General features: G+C 32.9%; 1 protein-coding gene and 1 non-coding gene across 2 annotated transcripts; one reads left to right on the plus strand and one right to left on the minus strand.

Annotated features, from left to right (window-relative positions):
* Positions 1 to 15,479: 15,479 nt before the first annotated feature.
* Positions 15,480 to 18,623, minus strand: LOC132280982 (uncharacterized). Its single transcript, XM_059782726.1, has 4 exons — positions 17,834 to 18,623; positions 17,169 to 17,734; positions 16,435 to 17,063; positions 15,480 to 15,990 (listed from the first exon to the last, which is right to left on the minus strand). Exons 1-4 carry the CDS (start codon positions 18,621 to 18,623, stop codon positions 15,480 to 15,482), a joined length of 2,496 nt encoding a protein of 831 aa, XP_059638709.1.
* A 4,472-nt stretch (positions 18,624 to 23,095) lies between these two features.
* Positions 23,096 to 23,221, plus strand: LOC132287574 (small nucleolar RNA SNORA72). Its single transcript, XR_009473073.1, has one exon. It is a non-coding gene; the product is annotated as a small nucleolar RNA SNORA72 (small nucleolar RNA).
* The last annotated feature ends 920 nt before the right edge of the window (positions 23,222 to 24,141 follow it).

Genomic DNA, 24,141 nt, shown 5'->3' on the forward strand with positions numbered 1-24,141 from the left:
ATATACGTAACATATTTTAAGTTACCTTTTTAATATTTTCATTTTTTATTAAGTTGACTTGGATTGGGAAAAGGAATAGGGTTATTATTTAGCCTATAAATACACAACTATAGGTTGAAAAAGGAGTAAAAATATGTCACGTAATATATTCTAGAGAGAGAGAAGGAGAAAGAGGAAGGAAGGAGGAGAAAACCCTTTAGAGAGAAGATCAAGGAAGAAGAAGTTTAACTTTCAATCCGAAAGTTTAAGGCAAGTTCTTCTTATATCTCTTTCCCTTTAATTCGTGTTTCTGTACATGCCTAGGAAATTCCAGGATTTATTAAACACATAAAATTAAATAATTATGCATGTTTAATTGGGTTAGAATATAGGTTTTATGAAATTGGTTCATATCTGTTCTTGTGTTATGAATTGATAAAATGCATGATTTTGATTTGATTTCTTATGTGAATTTTTATATGTTTAAATTATGTATTTTTCATATCTGTAGAATGATGGAACGTAGAAATATGCCTAAGATTCCTGAACATTAAATAGGGACTAGGTTTGGGTTTTAATAAATTTAAATAGACTCAATCATAATGATACTTGCTATTTGAATGTTTTAAACAAACGAATGGATTTAATCTTTTAAAATATTTTAGCAATTGAGATTAAATGTGTAGGATGAATTGGATATGGAGAATCCTTATTTAACGGTATAATAAAATATCATCATGTATAAGATTCAGTTTGTGTAGGACATATGATATAGGAAGTTTAAAGAAATTATAAGTCATTCCTACTATGTGATAACTTGATATCATATTTATCATAGTTATTTATGGAATGTTTGATGTATTTTCTTAATTGTTACATCAATTGTTGGATTGTGTGGTTTAATGCACCGGTATGGGACGGTGGCATTCTAGGAATGGATTAACTTAGTAGTTAAGTCCTACCTATTTTATATAAGGGAATGGATTAACTAAAATGTTAAGTCCTACTTATATTTAAGTCAGGTCAGCTGAACAAGTTGAATGACTTATGGATGATTAATTTATTATATAAGGGAATGGATTAACTAAAATGTTAAGTCCTACTTATATTCAAGTCAGGTCAGCTGAACAAGTTGAATGACTTATGGAGGATTAATTTATACTGGATAAGATGGTTACTAGATTTTATATATATAAGTATGGTGCCATGATATGAGCTTGAGTCTCAGGATCAATGGTTAGGGCGCGTATATCGCCAGGGATGTGTAGTTAGATATAGTGTAGTTGTGTACCCTGGTAGGTCTAGGTACTCATGCCCACTATATGTGCGTTTTGCATGTTGCCTACTATTCAGGTTGAGACAACCCTATAGTTCAGTGAGGTTCCTTTAGTGTGTATATATATATATATATATACGGACTACTAGTTATTGTTAGATTGACTAGGATGTATACGTATATCGGATCTCTGCTTGGACTGTAGTAGAGTAGAACTTGTTTGTGGGCCTGACCCACCATTATTTTTCAGGTGTTCGTCACAAGTAGAGGTTGTTCGTGCTGAGCGGGGATCAGTCTACTTCATTCTTCCGATGCTACATAGGAGTTCCTTTATGATTCAGTTTCCTGTTTTAGATTACTGTCATTTGTTTAGTTTGGATTTTCTAGGGGTCCACACAGTATGGATTCCCGAGTTGTATTTTGGGGGATCAGTTGTATCAGAAGAGTTTATTAATTAATGGAAATATATTATGAGGTTTATTATTAGATTATCATTTTAGTTTCTTGTCAGCATTTTATTTATTCTTCTTTATTCTTTTGTACTCTGTGTTCGTTTATTATCAATTTGTTTTGATATTCTCGGGTATTCGGGCGTGGGCCTGGCCAACCCGCATTCGGAAATTCGGGGGTATCACAGTTTTCACATATGTTATTTGCTGTTAAGGTTTTTATTTGAAGACTTATTTTCTATTCTGTTGGTCATTTGGATAGCATGACTGCATGATAAAAATGCAGCAGAGTTGTTATCATGGGCTTTATACTTGAATAAGGCTTTAAGTGTTTCACAATCTCAATGAAAGAAATTCCAGCATTTTGGTTAAGTGGCTGTGATACAAAGGAGTGATATTAAGATTTTAAAAATAACTTGCGGTAGTATATTTCAGGCGATCGATTGAAAATGTGGCATAGGAAATTGCGCTAAGTTGTTATGTTATTGTCTTTGGATTTTTATGGGACTACATAAAATTTGGTGAAGCCTTGTTTTCTTGGCCTTGGCTTCCGGCAAGTTCCCACAAGTTTGGAGTTTGTTATCATTTTGCCTTTGTGCATTTGATGTAGAGCATGTTTTTCTATTTAGTCTTATCCTAGTTCTAGAAGTTGAACGGCCTAATTATATAATCAATCATCCAATTTAGTAGGGGCCATATGGTCTAGTGTATTTAGAATTTGAGAGATGGTTTTGAAGTTTTGATTGATTGTGATGCAACTTTTTCTATTGGCAAAGTCTGAGGGATTATATGTAGGATCTTAGAAGAGATTTTTTGTATCCTCTTTGTTCAATTCACTTTCTGCTACCAGATTTATTGTCCCCACTCCCCTTCTTCACTTTTCATCCTAGGGCCTACATTCATTAAGAAGCCCTCTATCCTACAAATTTGACCTTTAATTGAACTCTAGAACTCTTATTAGCTTTGGTCCAGAATTTTCTGCAACTACTTTTTTGGGAATGATATCTAAAAAGTGATACATTTAGGACCAAGAAAATACTCTCCCAGTCCACAAAGCTAACTACCTATCAATGTGTTAGTAGGGAGCATTCATCCAAGTTTTCTAGTGTTGTCCATGTTAATTTTGTACTAGAGCTTGTACAAATTGCTTTTATGCCCTTGTTACACATCTGTATTTGAAACAACAATCAAATTTGGCCATGGAGGCTTTGGTTCAATAGGATGAGGGGTGTATGCAACTAGCTAGCATTTTTACCTAAAAAGCTGCCTCCTAAAGTTTAAAAATTGGAACTAATTGCCTTCATTTAGAAGATAAGAATTTGTGCCATTGGAAAAAGGGAAATCTTGGAGTGGGATTATCATTGCTGCACAAAACCAGCCTGTCACTGTAGAACACCCTTTCAAAATCAGAAAGGTGGCTCTTTCATTTATATTAAAGGGTCCTCTATTCGCAAAATGGAAGTGATTTTAGAGGTGTAGAGAGATGAGTTTCATGGAAGTTGTAACTCATCTGTCTATGAGGGTGAGGGCTCTACACGAATGCAATGCTAGGGTTAGATGGAAAAACCAAAAGAAAAAAATTAAATATGAAATCTTTGATTGAATGTGCAAAATAGATGGAAAACCAAAAGAAAAAAAATTAAAAACCCATACCAAAATCATAAATTCGTCCTTAAATTAAATTGTGAAGGAGAGAGAGATATACCTAAGTCTGGCTTCATTTCACACCAAATAGAATCGGTCATCAGAGAGAAACAAAGTGGAGAAGACCTCCATGTTTGCTGATGTTGTGTGCCGAGATGTGTGGCCTGCCTGGTCTTGCTTCGCTAGTTACACAGAGAGGGGGAGAGAGAGGGCGCACGGATGAGGGTGAAATGGCTGTTACAGAGAAGGGGAGAGAGAGAGAGAGAGCACTTGAGCTTCACAGAGTGAGGGAGAGAGGGCAGGGCTCTGGCACGAATGAGAGAATTCGGTTATTAGGGCTCCAAAGGTAAAATGTATTAGACAAGGGCATTTAGGCAACACAGAAAAAAAATGGGAAGGGCATTTTAGGTAACACAAATTATAAACAGTAAAAATTCATGTGCCATCTCAGCTTTTGGGTCAAACACATTTTAGAGAAACTACTTGACTATGACTCAATGTATGGGTAAATATGGGCCACTAAGCCCATTTATATGTAATAATCCCTTGTTTAAAAGCATTTTTATTTTGAAAATTTTCGTTTAAATATATTTAGATAAATATTATAATTGTTGGTTACCAAATTTAGTTCAGTAAAATGTTTGAATTAAGATAGAATTTGGAACTTTTAAAAATACATTTTGAGTAGAGGTTGAATATTTAGGTAACTATTTTTCATTAGACATTTTTGTCCTTTTAATTTTTTATAAAGACAATTACACCCTCCTCTAATAAAGTTACTTTTATCAGATATGATAACATCATATTAAAGGATATTATTGTTAAATTAGAGTGTGTAAAAAAAAAAAAAAAAAAAAATGTTACCAAATAAATTAAAAAATAATTTAATTGTGAAAAGTACTTATATTGTGTCACTAAACACCTAAGATGCTTATTACTGTGGGCAATTTTTTTAAAAGCACTTTTTTTATTCGATCAGCAACCCTAGCAAAAAATAAATAAAATTATACTTAAGAATACATCGTTCACTATTTATTACTTTGATCTGCTTAATATTTGACAAGTGTGTTTACCGACATCCCTATTAATTTCTTTCCAACATACCTACTGACTAAATTTTATAAAATAACAATTTTGTCCTCCTTTTGTTTAAAAATCAATGTATTATTAACATGACAACCGGGTCAAAATTACCTCCAGTCTCACCGTAACCATTTTTTGCCTTTTTACAACCTCCTTTTTTAGTGGAAAAATCACACTAAATATATTTCTTATATTAATGTATTTAAAAGGATTCATTTCTTATATTAATGTAATAATAATCAATTAGCACTTTGGAGTTTTAATCAGATAAAAAGGGTTCATTGAAGAACTTACTGGTATAACAGAAAGAGTACTGATAGGTAAACCAAAGATTTACCACCGAGCCTGACGTGGCCTTGCCACGTCATATTGTTTAAAAGATTATAAAGGAATAAAGAAAAGAGAAAAAACTGTTTCCAGGAGATCTAGAGAAAGACTCTTTTACAAAGTCTTCAAAATTCAGATCACTGAATCAAATATTAATTTAATAGACCACATGTTAGACCAATTATAGATATATATATATTATACAACTCAATATCAATTCTTGAATAATTCGTTAGATTTGTTTTATAAATATATTCATGATTAAACCCCTTGTCTGTTTGGAGACTATATGAGAGAAACAAAGTGATGGATCAAACCCTTGAGATAAAGGAACTTATAATTGAGATGGATGATATACATGAACATAAAATCAAGAATAAAATGAAAATCATGATAGAAAAGTAAACATGATATACACAAAGAAAACAAAAATTTACATGATTCGACACTAGTTATGCCTACATCCACGGTAAAGATCCGACAAAAGTTTTCACGAGAAAAAATACATCAGACTATCAGACTACAAGAGAGTACTAAACGGGTCAATCGTGCTGCAATGCGACCCGATCCAAAACTAAATTCAGGCCACAACATAACAAATTGGATAATTAAAATATCTAGGGTTTGTTTCATGCGTTTGTTATATCATCATGATGAATAGTCTGTAAGAATAACTGAAAAAATTAATGAGCAATATTAAGAAGAAATTATGCATTTATGCATCTCTAATTTAGATGAGATAAATAAAGTTTGAAAGTAAAAAATTAACTACGGAGATTCCTCTTTAAAAGAATGCCACGAAGAATAAGGCAAGATTTCTGCATCTGAGAGGTGTCCCTTCTTTAATGACTACCTTAAAAACTATGGCTCTGGTGTCACCCCACCACAACCAAATGAAGTAATTTAGTTTTGTTTCATATATTGGACTTTGCTCCATCTTAAATTGTTTGGAAAATATTTTTTGAATAGAAGGAAGAGATAGATAAGAAAGTGATGGGATTAATCTCTAAGAAAGGAACAATAAAAACAAAGGGATGAAGCATCACACATTCAGTTCTTACTGTCTACAGATTATTTGCTTTTCTTATATCATTTCTTTCTCATAATTAGTGCTTTATTTCTCATAATGATACTCTATAATGATGCTCTGTTGCGATTTTCAGCTGGTGATTTTACATTGCTGATATGCCTTGTAGGTTGAAGTTGAAGATATTGAAGAGTTCTCAAGCACATCAAATCAAAGGTTTGATTTCGTGCTAATATGCTGTTTTACAAACACTTACATGATTTTGATGACATGAATGTGGTAGAAGTGAATTGTTTCGATAATACCATCAGTACTACTAGCGATCTGACTTGCTTCGGTTTAGAGAATAGAGTAAACCAAAACCGATTCTAATTGTTTCGTAAAAGTTGGAATCAAACTTGTGGAAATGCGTAAGTTGAACTAATCTGACCCGTACAAATGATGGAAGGTTTCTTATGCACACCACCACTCAGTAGCTAGACCAATGATCAACTGTTCATTATGGGGGACAACAGTTTGGGACAAACGATGACGACAATGAAATGATCGTCTCTTTAGTATTTATTCTATGGATAATATTGAGTCGGTGTAGTTAATTTGGTGGCTTTATGAATCTAACTGATTATGGTTTTGCTCAGGATACGGATGGGAGCGATGAAGATTGGGGTGCCTGAGATCATAAAATTGCTAAGATGATGATAAGGGCATTCCAAAAAAATGTTAAAGCAAGTGTTGTATGTTACTTGAATGTAAATATGCCTGACCTACCCATTTAACCAGTTGTTTATTTATTTATTTTTGTTATGTTTTTTTATACTTTTTATGTAAGGAAAGTGCAGTGGCTTTAGCTTGGCCTGAAGAGCAAGGACCGGAGCCATGGTAGGCCAAGTGAGGGCAAGACTTTTCCATTTTTTGTAAATTTTTTATTTAAATTTTAATAATTCTAAAAATGAGGATGTGAACCCCTAAAAATGCCACAAAAACCCTTTTAAAAACTTTTAAAATTAAAAAAGATCCCTATTTTTTAACTCACTACCCAACAAAATTTATAAAAATTAAAAAAGTGATCAAGTTTTTTCCTCCTCAATTGAGTCTCACAAATTTTTAAAATCAAAATTCAGAAAAGGTCCCTCCTTTGTTATGTATTTATTTTGGTTCAATTTTTTTTTATTATAATATTATTAATTGTGGTTTGCCAAACGAGCACACTCTAAAGCAGAAAGCACAAATCAACTGCGGTTGCCAAACGAGCCCTTAATTAGTCATCTTAAAAAATGTATGCATCTAGTGATTTTGGAGTCCTCTAAATTAAATATTAAAAATAAACATGTACAAGTAAATAGAGATTATTGAAATTTCTTTAAGCATTTTTTTAAACACCTTTAGTTTTCTAGCACCAGTCATGATGAGTAGTCCCTTTATATAAATAACGACAAAGATTGAGTATGTATAAATTCACCATTGATTATGTATAAATTCACCATTAAATCGATATATCATATAGATAACACACACCCAAAAAGATATATATATATATATATATATATATATATATATATAATTTCCTTTTTACAATGTTTGTCGAAAACCACTCTAAAGAGATCTTTATTCTACTGTATATTCTAGGTTCAACAACCGCTAACACGGTAATTTTTGTAAAACTAATAAGGTTATGTAAAATATCTGTCATTTTCTTATTTATTTTCCGGTGCAGTGATATTACATTTGGCACAACGTGTATTAAATTAATGTTTCGTACTATAATCTTTGATTAGTTCATATTCTGGCATGCACATCTGCTTGATTCAATGCCCTTTTTTTTTTCGTAAAATCATATTATTATTATTATTATTATTATTATTATTATTATGGTTTGAAATTTATGCAAATTGTATAAATGTAAGGTAAGTGCAGTGGGCTTCAGCTTGGGCTGAAGAGCAAGGCCCAATAGGCAGTGGTGGAGCCATGCTAGGCCCAGGGGGCAATTGCACCCCCCAGTGAATTTTCTTATTTAAATATTAACAATTCTAAAAATGCGGATATGAACCCCTAAAAATGCCACAAAAACCCTTAAAAAAAAACTTCTAAAATTCAAAAAGATCCCTCATTTTTTTACTCACTACCCAACAAAATTTTAAAAAATTAAAAAATGATCAATTTTTTTACTCAATTGAGTCTCACAAATTTTTTAAAATCAAAATTCAGAAAAGAGCCCTCCTTTGTTCTGTATTTATTTTGTTTCAAAATTTCTTACTATAATATTATTAACGGTTTCAAAATTTTGGCCCAAAAGCAACATGGAGTTGTGTAGCTTTTTGGTGCTCGCATGTGTACAAAAATCTTGAAAGAAAAAAAAAAATTGTGTACATGAATGGATTAAATGCATAACACACCCCCTTTTTATTATAGATATTCTACATATAACACTTTCAAAATATTGAATTATTCGGCAACTAAATAAAAGCGACCTTGAAAATATTGTATCTACTAAACTCTAGACGATATTGGGTGAGCTGATCGTGCATGCACACTTAATGAAAATACATTATTAATTTAATGAAACAAGTTACACTACTGAAAGAAAATGTTTTTAACAATTTGATACGATCTATTTTTATTAAGCGGAAACACCAATGACGTTAATATGTCCCAACTCTAATATTAGTCGATTCATAGCCCCTATTTTCTTATACGCCCATGCGAAATCTCCTTTTGTTGTTTTCTTTCTTAATTTGTCATCTTAAAAAATGATATGCACCCAATAATCTTGGAGTCCTCTAAATTCAATATTAAAGAAAAAAACATGTACAAGTAGAGTTTATTGGAATTTCTTTTTTAAACGCAGTAGTTTTTAACACTAGTCATGATGAAGTGATGAGTAGTCACTTTATATAAATAATGACAAAGATTGAGTATCATATAAATTGTTGGAAATCGGGTATTAAAAACATAAACTTTGGATGAGGTTTGGAGTAGATTTCGCTAATAATTTTTTGCGAATCTCTAGACGAGCGCGTTTTTCTCCGCAAGGAGATGAACGTGGTATATTTACTTTCTCAAATCCGTTTCCGGGTGAATGAGAAATTAACTCCAAAATGTAATGTTTTGATAAGCCTAAATGGGTATGCAAAATGTGGGAAGTGTTTGTCCCACATGAAAAAAATGTTGAAACTAATTGAAATTTAAATAAGCCAAATTTGGGCTTGGGCTTGGGCCTAATTGTACCAATTATTCTTTTTACTAAATGGAATCTTGGATTGGGCCTTTAATTTTGGGCTGGGCTTATTTAAATGGGTGGTTAGTTTTTGAATTTAAATTAAACATTAGTTTTTTTTCCAAAGGGTTGTATCTATTTCTAAAGGATTGCATCTGTTTTTCAAAGAGTTGCATCTGTTTCTAAAGGGTTGTAACTCAAAACCAACAGACATAACTATTCATGTAAACCATTGCAACCTATTGGAGTGGATGTGTCTATTGGTGAACAGACACCATGTAAACCATTGCAACCAATTATAAATGGTTGTGTCCAATAATGAAGAGACACACCCAATCCGAAAAGGCACATTAATTCAAAACTACTTTTTTTTTTTTTTTCAAAGGGTTGCACCAAATCCGAAAAGGCACCTTGTTGCCTATAAATACCCCCCTTTGGATCATTTGCACTTAATTCATTTTTCATTTTCTTCTATCTCCCTCTCTAGACTTGAACCCAACCCAAGTGGGTTCAAACCATAGGTTAAGTAGTCCGAGCCACTTAGACCCTAATCCAATTTCATCGAGTCATATTAAAATTAGTCCGAACCATTTGGTTTGGATTGCATCCAATTCAGCATTTATATAGTATAGATGCATTTTTGAGTCGGAGAGTATTACATAGAGGAAGTTCGCCGTATCTACGAGTTTGTAGTGCTGCTACTGGTGGATATAGACCGTTGTATTCTGGGAGATAGACGCCACTGAGTCCGTTAGCACCATAGCGGGGTGAATCTGTCTTAAGGACATAGTATCCAATACTAGCCTCGGTCCAGGTTCTTTATTTATTATTATTATTTTATTGCTTTATTTTGCATATTTAATTAAATATAGAGTTGCATATTTAATTAATGTTTTCTTAGCATATTGTTAATTATCTCATGATATATTAGTATAAGGTTTGTTATATCTTAAATGTCACATGAAGTATATATTTTACCAACAATCTTAAGACAGATTCACTCATTGCGTATGTTTTATTATATGCTTTTATTTAAGATATAAACAAGTAGAGATTATACTAATAAATGAGATATAATAAAATAATGTTATATATATTATTATATGATAATATGTTAAATATTGATGTGTTCAATATTATGTGAAATTGAAGCATGTTATATTAGTAAATTATTAAATTATTTATATAATTCAATATTGGTTGAATTATTTCAATTTTATAATATAATATTATGTAGTATATTATATTATCTTAAATTTGTACCAAATAAAGATAGGAAAAGGTATTTCATTCTTTTTATCAATGATTGCACAAGATGATGTTATCTATATCTGTTACGAAGCAAAGATAAAGCCTTAGAAATGTTTAAACATTACAAAAATGAGGTTGAGAATCAACTTGACAAGGTGTTAAGAAATGATAGATTTCGTGAATACGAATCATCATTTGCTGATATTTATTCAGAACATGGTATCATTCACGAAGAAATGATGAATGCTATGTTGACAAGTTCTGGTTTAACTCAGAATTTGTAGGGGGGAAGTTTTGTTTTCCGCAAATTATGTTATCAATAAAATACTTCAAAAGAAACTAATGTGACATCATATGAATTATATAAAGATCCAAAAATCTTCCTATAAATTCTTAAAAGTGTAGGGGTGTTTAACTAAGGTTGCAATTCCTACTCCTAAAAAAAAATAATAATAATAAATAAAATAAAATAAAAATTAAAGTGGGACCTATAATATAGCGACCTTGTAAGTGGGTGTGTTGTGGACGAGTGCAAGAGGCACTGACATGTTATCACACTGAGCAAGCTACAGATGCACAATCCCACACCACCAACATAAGGGAAATGTGAAGTGTTTTTATGTGGTGGAGTTATCTCCAATTGGTATGAGTCCTTTTGAGATAAAATCCAAAAACAAAACCATGCGGGCTCGGCCCCAAAACAGACAATATCATACCATGTGGTAGAGTAGATCGTTACATCAAACATTTGATAGGTTATGCTCATAACATTAGTACATATCATTTTTTTTTTTTTTTTTTTTTTGTGGGCTTAAACGTCTAAATCTTTTTGTCCAAATTTTCTAGCATGTTTATTAGAGAATGAGTCACAAAGTTTTAAGGAAGTAAAGTCTTCTTCTGAATATTATTATTAAATTATTTTTTATATTAATTATGATATAATTAATCAGTTGATATAATATTAAACTATATTCACTACAAGAAAAATGACTTTTTACCATGGTGGAAAAGCCTTTCTACCACGATTTTGAACCGTGGTAGAAACAGCCGTGGTAGAAAGTATTGACTTTCTACCACGGTTTTACACCGTGGTAGAAAGTTGGCCTTCTACCACGGTTTTGCACCGTGGTAGAAAGTTGGCCTTCTACCACGGTTTTTACACCGTGGTAGAAAGTATTTTTTCTACCACGGTTCTTCACTGTGGTAAAAAGTCTATTCGCAGAAGAAAAATAGATTTTTTACCACGGTGCATAACCGTGGTAGAAAGTATTATATAATTTTTTTTTTAAATAATACTTTAGCCCTTGTGAAGGCTCTTTTATTATTATTATTTTTTTAACTACTACTAACGTTACAGAACCCTAAATAAATAAAAAATAACATTATAACCAAAATAATTTACAATTCATATATATATATAACCAATTCCAAATCATTGTTTTATACAAAAATTAACCATATACAAATATAAAAATTAACCATGTACATGATCCACACCTTACATATTTACTTAACCAAAATAAAACAAAAATTCTTCATATCTTCTTGCAACTTCTTCTTCTTCATCAACCATCCAAAAAATATAGCGGCAACAAAAAAGGTAACTGCAACCCGCAATCCTAGCTTTGATCTACAAAGATAGTTGAAGTAAGAGAATTAATGTAAAGCATTATAAAGGTACTTTGAAAGACTCTTCGTCTTAACTCAAGCAAAGCAAGTATTAATATGGTCTTAACTCAAACAAAGCAAGTTCAGTGTATCATGGAAATAATCCCAAAGCAAGTATTAACATGTACAAGTACTTTTGAATCAAGTCCTATGGTCTTAACTCAAACAAAGCAAGTTCAGTGTATCATGGAAATAATCCCAAAGCAAGTATTAACATGTACAAGTACTTTTGAATCAAGTCCAAATTATGAAAGTTTAGTATGAAATTGGACTCGTACATTATTTGATAAAGCATTCAAAATCACAAGAGAAGATGATAGAATGAATTCCCAAAAGGAAATTGGGAAAGCAACTGATCAAATACAATGAAAATGACACCTCAGGAAGGGAATTGCCGAAAAGCATCTAAAACCCTCTTGGTATAATACAGTAGTCTGAAGTTCAAAAGAAAACACTTCAGTTTACTAAAACGTGTTAGATGCAAAAAATCCATCCACGTAGTTGATGCAGCAAGGACTGGTAGGCTTATCCCATCAATTTTCTAGTAGTTTCAACCTAGCCTTTAATTAACAATTACAAACTAATTGTAATAATCACTTTGTTTATTTGCTTAAAAGAGACAATATCATGATCATAATGGTGATCATTTACCAGCTTGTTGCAATAAACAAATTGAATATGTCGCCTATGTATTTACTTTAGGGCATGTAATAATTTTCATGCTCTAATCATGTCACTAGCCCTTCTTTTACAGAAAAAAGTAGGATACTAAACAGTTTCTTGACATGAGAGGAAACACAACAGAGATCAACGAGAAAGCAAAGCCAGTAAGTGCAGTATCAAAGTTGACTACATTATACATGTAAAAAAAAAGCATTCAATTTCAAATGAATATCATTTTAGCACTTAATCAATTGACATAAGGTCTCATTTACATGAGAAATATTATAAAATGAGATTAAAAAATAATAATAATATATATATATATAAACTGTTTTGAGGCATAAATTTGAAAGTAAGGCATGAAGGATATATATATATATATATATATATACACACACACACACACTCTTAGACATTGAGGTGTAGGGTTGAAAAAAACTTTTTGACTCATATGCAATCAACTTTAAATCATGCATTTTGGGACTTAATCAATTGATGGACATAAGGTCTCCTTTAGATGATAAATTAAAAATTAGTTGGAAATTGTGTTGATGTATAAATTTGAAAGTGAAAAAGAATTATGAATAAGTAGGTAAGCTTTATTGTCACTATCAAAATTAAGACAGTGAAAAAGTCAATTCGGACAGGCTTTGAAACAACAAAATCTAAATGGTGAGACACAAAATAGTGGGATTCTAGGCTTTATTAAATATTCAAACCCACTAAATATTCAAACCCACTAAACTACTAAAGTGTTGATTTTGATAGACACTAATTAAAAAAAATGGTCACTTAAGGCACGTGACCCCCTATACACCGCAAAATTGGTCACTTAAAGGCACGTGACCCCCTATACACCGCAAAATTGGTCACTTAAAGGTACGTGACCCCCTTGAGCATGATTATAAAAAGCATCAAAAATGTGTAATCATAAAAGAAATGCATCACTTACAAATTTTGATGTACTTGATAGGCCATGCAATTGAAAATCCTGTAACAAATGCGTCTTTCAAGTCAAAGCCACGAATTTCAGGCCTATATAAAGGCACACTTGAATCTATGAGATCAGTGATCCACACTCTCCAGCAGTCAGAACCAAGTGGAGCAACACCTATGAGAGAATCTGGATCCACTGAATCAATCATACCCTTTGCGACAACTGATTTTGTCCCATGAAAATGCAATAGCTCACAAGACTTGCCGACCAAATCTTCAGAAGGTGGCACAAAACTTTTAATTGCCAATTTGGTTATTAATAGAAAATTAATAAGAAACATAAAGAAAATTTGTAGAGTGAGAAAAAGTTTGGAATCTTTTTGGGAAGTAAAATTCAGGATTTTGCACAAGGAAGCAAAAGGCTAGCGAGGCTGAAAAAAAAAGAATTAAAAAAGACATAGAATTCTATATACTCACAGCATGCTGCTCTGATAAACGTTGTTCGGCAAATCTTTCCCACTCCTCCATCGTGGGCACGTTTCCGGGCTTCATGAGTTGTATTTTTCGTGGATTATTTCCCACCTTTAGCAACCTATTTGTATAATCTGACTTGTGTTTGCGCCAAGCAGCTCCCATCATTTGAAATGCGGCACTGGAATGGCTATCATCAATATCAAATTGAGTCTGCAATGAAATGACAATATCAAAAAACAATCAGCCCTTCTCAGCATTGTCACTAGTGTGCCCATAGGTTGATTAATCTTTATCTCACCACATAATTGAACACTCAAACCAGACTCTAATAATACATAAATTTGAAGGAAGCATCAAGCAAGAATATTTTAAACTAAATTATGAATATGAAAAAGATTAGTGAACAAAAAAAAAAATGAAATATACCTGTACATTCTCCTTCCATATCTCTTGAAGTAGATTTTTTGGCACTTTCTTCCATGTTTCAATAGTTACGGGCACCATCTCTCGTGCTAGTACTGGAAGGGAAGATTTGTATTTAGTACCAATTTCCCCAGTTGGTTGTCTCCTGTAATTAAACTCCACACGAGCCCTCTTCGGTAATGACTTTGTAAGACCCGCAATAGTTGACTTCCCCCTGCCTTTTCTTTTATCACTTGTTGCTTGGTCGTTGTGGTAAGGGACTTGATCGTCAGAAGTAGGTCTATGAGCAGAGTTTGAACCCCCATCAGAAATGACTAAGGCTGAGGGTGTATGCTCTAATGAAGCTTGAATTGATTGATACTCCCTTTGTTGTCTTTTCCCAGCCCCTCTGGATGACTTCATTTCAAGTACATGCAAATCAATTAAAAAAAATATAAAACCAAAACACACCCTAAGTATATTGTTAAATGAAAAAAACTCAAAAATCTATTGATGCTTACCTCAGCACATCCAGACATATTGAAAGAACCTGTTTACAAGCTTAAAAATCTGCAATACCTGGAATGACCAAAATCAGCAAATCACATTTTTTATTATCTTAAAGCAGTTGCAAATAATATAAACTTCATTCTACAAGACATAGAATAAATTGTGTACCAATTTAATATCAATAATAACTGCAAAATGTTTAATCTCATGAAATAATAAGAAAACATTAGTGATAGAAAGAAAGAACCCTAGACAAAAGAAAAATAAAAGCCACTAGTTCAACTCCAGCAAGTAAAATCATATTTCATTAATAGATTGATAAACCATATTACAAACAAAATAAGGGACATAAAAACCAAAAAGTAAAACCAAATTCTATACTATTATTTCCTCACAATCATCCGGTACATATGGACAATCGTCGTCACAAACAACTGACTCAAGCCCTGATATATCTAGAGGAGGATAAGGCACATCAACATTGCCTTCAAAATCCTCCATGTCATAAGATCCCCTAGGTGGTGCTTTAAGTACAACATACCAACTTGAAGTTTCGGTATCCCTAGAATAAAACACTTACTTAGCCTGTGATGCAAGGATAAACGGATCTCTTGCAAATTGACTTTGACCTTCTTGAAGGTTCACCAATGTAAGCCCTTCCTCAACTTTGATGCCATTTCTAATATTTGCCCAATCACAGTGAAATAACAGCACTTTAAAAGTGCGATAGTCCAACAAAATTATTTCTTTCAGAACACCATAGTAAGATATTTTTTGAACGACTTGATTTGTGTCTCTTGCACTAGATCGACAAATAGTTTCAGCTTCAATTGTAACCCCACTATTTTGTGTGCTTCTCTCGACATCCTTGGTGTGAAAACGTTGCCCATTCACAATGTAGCCAGTATAAGAAATTACTTCCTCCCTAGGCCCACGTGCAAGCCACCTTAACATACTTGAAACATTGCACATTGTAGGAATCACAGCTTTTAACCAAGAACTGAAGGTCTCCATATGCCTGTTTTGTAGTAGGTGTTCATACCTTGCTAGACGACCGTCAGAATTCTTGAGTTCCGCCAAATGCTTTCTAACATTTCAACAATATGGTTATGAATGTTTCTAATTAATTGTTATAAATAAAATAAAATTTTAGTAACATCTTACTCTATGTATGGTAAGACCTCGTCATTGTTGAATAATACATAACGGTGAGCAATGGCTAATAGATCAGCACGATAGGTTTTTGAAATTCCTTTAGATATATGGCGTCCTCCTTCCATACCCTCACATTCAATATCTTCGTTCCGAGATTGATGAACACCTATTTCAGCTAGTTTATTCATATGCTCACTACAAAATCAAACGCACTCTTCGACCAAATACTTTTCTACTATGCACCCTTCTGGTCTTGCTCGATTCCTAACATATCCTTTATAAACCTTCATATTCCTGAATACAATGAGAGAAACTTATATATATATAAAATAATAATTCCAAGTACATATTAAAAAAAAGTTATAAATAATATTACCTCTCAAATGGGTACATCCAACGAAATTGTACTGGTCCACAAAAAATAGCTTCTCGTGCAAGATGAATGGTAACGTGTACCATCATGTCGAAGAAAGACGGTGGAAAAAACCTTTCAAACATGCATAAAGTTTCCACAATTTCATTTTCAAGTTTTTCCAATTGTTTCCTAACAATCACCCTTTGGCATATTGTATTAAAAAAGGAGCATAAGCGAAATATGGCATTCCTTGGACCTTTTGGTAGTGATCCACGCAAAGCTACTGGCAATAATTGTTGCATAAGAACATGACAATCATGAGATTTTAGGCCAGTAATTTTACATTCATCCAATGCTACTCGTTGCCCAATATTTGAACTATAACCATCAGGTAATTTCAACTGTTTTAACCTTTTACAAAATTTGACCTTCTCTTCCTTCATTAATATATGGATTGCTGGTGGCAAGTGATATTTATTCCCTTTCTCCTTTGGGTGCAAATCGCACCTGATGCCCATTTCTACCAAATCCATACGAGCTTTAAGTTCATCCTTTGATTTTCCCTTTATATTTAATAAAGTGCCGAGAATACTCTCACAAACATTTTTTTCAATGTGCATTACATCCAAATTGTGACGGATAGGTAATACCTAATATTAACAGCAAAAAATAATTATTAGCAAGGAGTGTGAATTCCTAAAAGAAATATTAATGGCCAAAGAAATTAAAGGTAATAATGAATTCAAATCTGGTACCTCCCAATATGGCAACTCAAAAAATATAGATTTTTTCTTCCATGGCCAAAATGGGTCTTTTCCTTCTTGGGATTTCTCCTTCTCTTGGGGAGGTTTTCTTTGGGACCTCTTCCGCTTATTGGAAGATTTTTCTTGGGATTTAGGACTCTTTCCCCAATTATTTTTAAAATTCTTTACACGATAAAAAATTTCTGAACCAGATAATATTCTAGGTGGCAGCTTGAATTCTTCTTTTCCATTAAACCATGCTCTCTTCTTTCTAAATGGATAATTGTATGGAAGAAATCGCCTGTAATCCCTGTACACAGTCTTCTGACTACATGGCAACTGCTGAGAAGATGTGTCATTAGCACACACTAGACAACCACACTTACCCTTTGTTGCTTGGCCAGCAAGATTTGAATAAGCTGGTAAATCATTAATTGTCCACATCAAAACCACTTTCAAATTAAACATGGATTTAGTTAATGAGTCATAGATCTCAACACCTTTTTCCCACAACTCCTTTAAATCTTCAATGAGTGGCTCTAAAAACACATCAATGTCATTCCCTGGTTGCTTTGGTCCTGAGATCAACAATGTCAACATCATATTCTCTTTAGACATGCATTGTAAAGGGTCAAAATTGTATACAACTAAATTCACTAGCTAACAACTATGTTTACTGCTAAGGTCACCGAATGGATTAAACCCATCGGCTGCCAGCCCAAGTCTCAAATTTCGAGGATCTGATGCAAAACACGGCCACTTTTTATTTATCATATCCCATGCAAGTGAATCAACTGGATGTCGCATCTTCTTATCTTCACTTTTGTGAGTCGAATGCCACAATATTTGCTCCGCCTTTTCTTTTGATCGAAAAAACCGCCTAAATCTTGGTACTATTGGAAAGTACCACAACACTTTAGCCGGAACCCCTTCTCTAACCACCTTAGATTGCGCATTTGTTTTCCACCGTGAAGTACCACATTTAGGGCATGCATTCAGATCCTTGTTTTCTTTTCTAAACAAGCAGCAATCATTGGCGCACGCATGTATTTTTTCGTACCCTAAATCAAATTTCTTCAATAGCTTATTTGTTTCATAAATTCCCTTAGGAAGACTGTTATCCGATGGAATCATGACACGAATAATGTCAAGAAGCTCATCATATCCTGTGTCGGATAGGTTATGAGCAGTTTTATGCTTATATAAAGTAACTATTGCCGACATAATTGTAAAAGTCGAGCAACCATGATATAATGGAGTTTCAGCGTATTCCAACGCCTGTTTGAACTCATCCTCTCTATTTCCACTGGTGGGCTCTGTATGAGCATTGTCTTCACCATCAAAATTATATGCATCTCTAAACATCTCATACGTCTCAGGTATTTCCACACCATCATCACCATCATTTTCTAAAGTTGCACTCTGATTCTCTCCATGTAAGACCCATACAGTGTACTCAGAATTCATTCCTTTTATCACAATGTGCTCATACACCTTATCGAAGCGTTGATATATTGAATTTTTACAACGGATACAAGGGCATAAAATGCTTTCTCGATTCCCCGCATTAAGTTTAGCCCAATTAACAAAACGTTGTGCTCCAGCTTTATACTCATCTGAAGCTCTACAGTTGAAAATTAATAAAAATATTTTTTATTATCACAAAAATGACAAGAACAATGTCTATGAGTAAGGTTATTTAAAGTTATAATAACCTGTCATTAAGGTGCATCCAGCATTTATCCATTGATTATCCTGAGTAGCACCATATTAGTTGACATTAGCGTTAGCATAATTAATGTGACATTAGCATAATTATTAAACCTCTCATTTCTTGATCAATATTTTTCCAATTTCCTGGATCATTAATGTAAAAAGAAGATTATCATTCTCATTCAGATATTCTTCATTTATCAAATCTTCAAGTTCATTCACATTTTCTTCATTTTGATTCTCATTCCTATCTTCATTCATTAAATCTACATGTTCATTAAGATTTTCTTCATTCCTATGTTCTTCATTCACCAAAAGATTATCATTCTCATTCATATATTCTCCATGTTCACTCGGGCTACACATATAGATGGATAAAAAGAAGACGAAGAAAAGAAAAGAAAAGAAGTTTAATATAAGAAAATTACAAGTTATTGCAAACTTGTGCTTGTTAGAAACAACTTGTTGCTAGTGTCGTGACATAATCATAAACTATCCAGAATTGACAATGAGGCCAATTTTACTGATCAAAATTTTAATAAAGAAAAAGAGAAAAAAGAAATGAGGTCAATATTACACGCTTAAACTCTCAAAGAATATAAGAATGCACACAGAATTAATGTACTATAAAAAAATACTAAATACATCATACATATTCATTTCCATAATTTATTCTCTCGTGGTAGATAATCAAAAGGATGCCATGACAGAGGTCACATGGTCTACGGACATCAGGAAAACAAAACAATAAATAAATAAATAAAAATAAAACATTTTTATAATTTCATCTAAGTCTCATTGTGGTGTACTAACACTCGTGATACTTAATACTTCTATATCCATACATTTTTAAGTGATCAACATAGCTAAACTTTGACAGGTTGTGCGATGCTGTTTTAGACTCTCTGTAACTGGCATTGGGGCCACCAAGTGATAATTGTTTAGATAAAGATTTAGTTGTGTCCTCCTTTCAAGTTAGATAGTATTTCAAGAAACCTTTTGCATGTTGAGCTGCAAAGAGTTTATGCGTATTATATACTATTTTGCAGATCAAGAAGCAATTTCATCGTGCCGAAATTGTTCCTATATGTAGGGTGGATGCGAGAGGTTTGGTTATTGAGGTAGGTTGCTACATCTGGTTATGATGAACAGGAATGGTATATTGTATTTGTGTCTAAAGCTCAACCCCACAATGATCAGGCCCCCAAGCTGGCCAAAAAAGTATATGCAAAACTTGAAGTTGATTTCAGTTCAAAGAAGAAGGAAAGGTAAGCCTACTGCTGCCAATTATATGGCTTCTTTTGTTTTTCTTAATTATAGATTGAGTTTAATTTTTGAATAATCTAGTTCACGTATCATATATCCACTAGATACTCTTCCTTTCAGAACAATTATCTTTTTCTTTTTCCCTTGTGAAATTCAGAATAGCTATCTTCATTAAGATCTGAGTGTCATCATTTAAATTTTGTAAGAGAAAAATAGGAAATTGTAAGTGTCACTAAGTTACGTAAAGGATTATTTTAAAAGGTAATCAATTTTCAAAAACTTGATTTTCATCACTTCATGGTTATTGTCCTTTCAATCATCATCATCATCATCATAATCATCTTTATCTTATTCTTCTTTTCCTTTCCGGTGTAATTACCCCTTTCTATTGCATTGCATTTCTGCTAGTTCCCTCGTTCTGCCTAGATTCCTTTCAAATTGAAATGGCTCTTTGGCCTGGATTTGAATCTCAACAGTGTTGTGTTTGAGTCATCTAAAACATTTTGGCCCACGATTGGTACAAAAAGCATCATATTTTAACTAACATAATTTCATAAGGTTGAGGTCAAGGGTGATTTTAAAAGATTTTAATAAACTGAAGGGAAATATAAAAGGAGTACTTACAAAAGCCCCTTGTTCTCCCTGATGGTCTAAATTTTATTTATATATATATATTCACTCAGGTGCTGCAAATTTGATATACATGGACCCGAAGCAAATTTCTGGGATAACTTGGAATCCAAAATAGTGGAATGCATCAGGAACATACTTGACAGGCGTATTCAGTTTTATGAGGATGAGATTCGCAAGCTCAGTGAACAGCGTTTCATGCTCATTTGGAACTTTTGTAACTTTTTCATTCTAAAGGTAGTTGCAGGGGTAAAACTATCTTTATAGTGACTAAGAGATTGTTATGTACGGGCGCTTGGCTGTAAGGAGATATCTTACTTCAGTATTGTGGATTTTTTTTTTTTTTTTTTTTTTTTCAAAAATTCGTATTGTGGATTTTCATGATCCTTGCTCATGTAAACTTAGTTGAATTATATAGCACATCTGGAGAAGTTTTCAATAGAAAAGAAAGAATATGCCTCCCATTGAACATAGGTGGTGGCCGGCAAACTAACATTAACTCGTGTCCTCTCAGCCATGTGTTCATAATTACATAACATTCTTATTCAGAGTATTTTCTTTCTAGAATATTCCGAGTTATCTAGTGTTTTTTTCTCTATTTATAGTAAAGCTTGGCTTTCATATTTAAGATGGCTCATCTTCATGAAGATTCATTACGTGAATATGACGAATTGGAACTCTGCTATTTGGAAATAGGTGCTTAATGTTTATGTTTCATCTCTTTCTGCCGTCAATGTTTATTATTGTTATTCTAATTATGTTTCCAATTCCAGTTGCTTCTGAAATGTAATAGATATCATTTACCTGTCAACTATTAATGGTGTCTCTAGAAATTTGATTGGTCTTAGCCTGTTTGTCTTTTATGCATATGACTTATGGTAGTTCTCTTAAGGGGAAGAAAATCCTTAATGACTAAATATGAAGATAAGAACATGTTCATTTCTCTGTCATTTGAAAAGAATGATAGAAGCTTTGGAAAGTAATTATGTGGGAAAAGGTTCATCTCAACAAATTAAGGACAATAACAATGTCGGGACACATTTGCTAAACAAAAAGACAGAGATAGGTGATTGGCCCAGAACTAAGAGATGCATTGTAAACTAGAATGACAAAAACCAAACCCTCTCTTTAGATTTATTGTACAACTGAAGAAAGAGCAGAGATTCACTAAACCACCAATAAAAACCTTAAAGATTGGCTAATCAAACCAATAAAACCCCAAATTCCAAACCACATTCCCCAAAATCAGAGTCAAGAACGAGAATAGAGGCGATTGGGGAGGCTGAAATTAATGATTTGCCCTAAAAAAATTTATATTGAATAATTGAAGAATGACTTACCAGGGCCTTCAGCTTGTTTAAGACTCAAATTCAACCCAAATTTACCAATTAGTCTTTCAAATCCTGCAAAGGGAGATCCTGTTTCACCAAATAGGATTTAGTTTGCAAAACAAGAATTACAGACCTTATTAATTGATTTAGAAAAAAAATAATAAAACAAAACCCATACACACAAGTTCGTAGCTGCAGAGAGATGGCTTGAGAGTTGAGAGACACCGGGACAGAGCCTGAAGCTTGCGAAAGGCGAACCCAATCGAATTGGAACAGCGGGATTTGGAAACTGAAGGATATGGGTTTTGATTTTGAACAATAATATATGATATGTCGATATGGGTTCTGATTTTTGTAGATTTTGTAGTTTACACTTGCAGAGACAGAGAGAGGGTAACTTCAGAACAGAGAACGAGAATAGAGATGGAGGCGATTTGGGATGCTAAAGTGAGGAGAACGAGAATAGAGATGAGGCGATTTGGGATGCTGAAGTGAGGAGAACGAGAATAGCGATGGAGGCGATTTGGGATGCTGAAGTGAGGAGAACGAGAATAGCGATGGAGGCAATTTGGGAGTGAGGAGAACGAGAATAGAGATGGAGGCGATTTGGGATGCTGATCGAAGTGAGGAGAAGATGAGGCGATTTGGAATGCTGATCGAAGTGAGGAGAAGCTGAAATGATTTGCCCTAAACTATGTGGTATGTGTACGTGCGAGGCTATATATATTTATGTATATAAAAAAAAAAAGATTAATTTTTTCTTTAAGAAACTAGCAGGAATAAAACCCGCCTTCTATATTCAATTTCTACCACGGTGCTCCACCGTGGTAGATTGAATTACTACCACGGTTTTCCATTAACCGTGGTAGAAAAAGCAGCACAAAGGGCGCAACCTTATCCCGCTAAAATTTAGTGAAATAACCTCACTTTCTACCACGGTTAATGAAAAACCGTGGTGAAATAAATTAACTTTCTACCACGGTGCTTTTATAACCGTGGTAAAAAATATAATTACTACCACGGTTTTAAAATAACCGTGGTAGAATAAACTTTCTACCACGGTTTTGAAATAACCGTGGTAAAATATAAATTTTCTACCACGGTTATAAAATAACCGTGGTAGAAAATTTATATTTTACCACGGTTATTTCAAAACCGTGGTAGAAAGGGTGTGGTAAAAAACTGTTTTTCTTGTAGTGATTGTTATGCAAGTTCAATATTATTTTTATAAATGTTTACTTTTATTTGATACTATAATATTGAACTATATAGTTGAATTACTTAGTGTGCATTGTAATTCAATTTTACAACATAGTTTATTTAATATGTAATATTATTGAAATTGTATGAATTCATGACTGGTTTTGTATGTAATACAACAAAAAGAAATTGACTAGTCCAACTATGTCAATTCTCCCGATAGTCAAGGGAAAAAGATCTATACTAGTGTTTCAGACACGTATAGTTGTTAATGGGTTGAATAAGAAAAGATTTTCCAATAACTCTAAAGAGCTTAATGGAAAATGTTATGGATACACTAAGCAAGCTAAATAAAGCTAGTTAGCTCTAATGTACAATTTAGTTAAAAGCTAAAATGTTACTGAGTTGCAAACTAGTGCTTAATCTAAGCTAAAAATGATAACTTAAAAACTCACTTTTAACTAGTAATAATAGCTAAGAAGTAAGTGTTCACTGTGTGGTGATATATCCAAAGCTTAAATAATAAGAGAATTATTTGGTTGAGTTGTGTGACAGATGAAAGGTTATTACATATTAATATGACTGACTTAACATGAACCTAAACATTAATAACTCAATTCATAAATAGAAGAGATGTAGAATCAAATATTAGTTAAAGCCCATTATAATTAATATCTCTAGCATTAATTCACAATAACGTCTGTGACATTTATAAGAATAAGCTAGAGATAAAGTGAATACATATACACTAGAGATTGTAAATACATGTTTGTTGAGAAGCGAATATAGAACCTTGGAAAGGCAGATGAGGTGAAATATTTAATATATGGTATTTCAAGAGTTGG

This window comes from Cornus florida, unplaced genomic scaffold, assembly GCF_030987335.1.
Source record: "Cornus florida cultivar Cherokee Brave unplaced genomic scaffold, ASM3098733v1 CherokeeBrave_3.0.0_Hap2_Chr11, whole genome shotgun sequence".
NCBI classification, from domain to species: Eukaryota; Viridiplantae; Streptophyta; class Magnoliopsida; order Cornales; family Cornaceae; genus Cornus; species Cornus florida.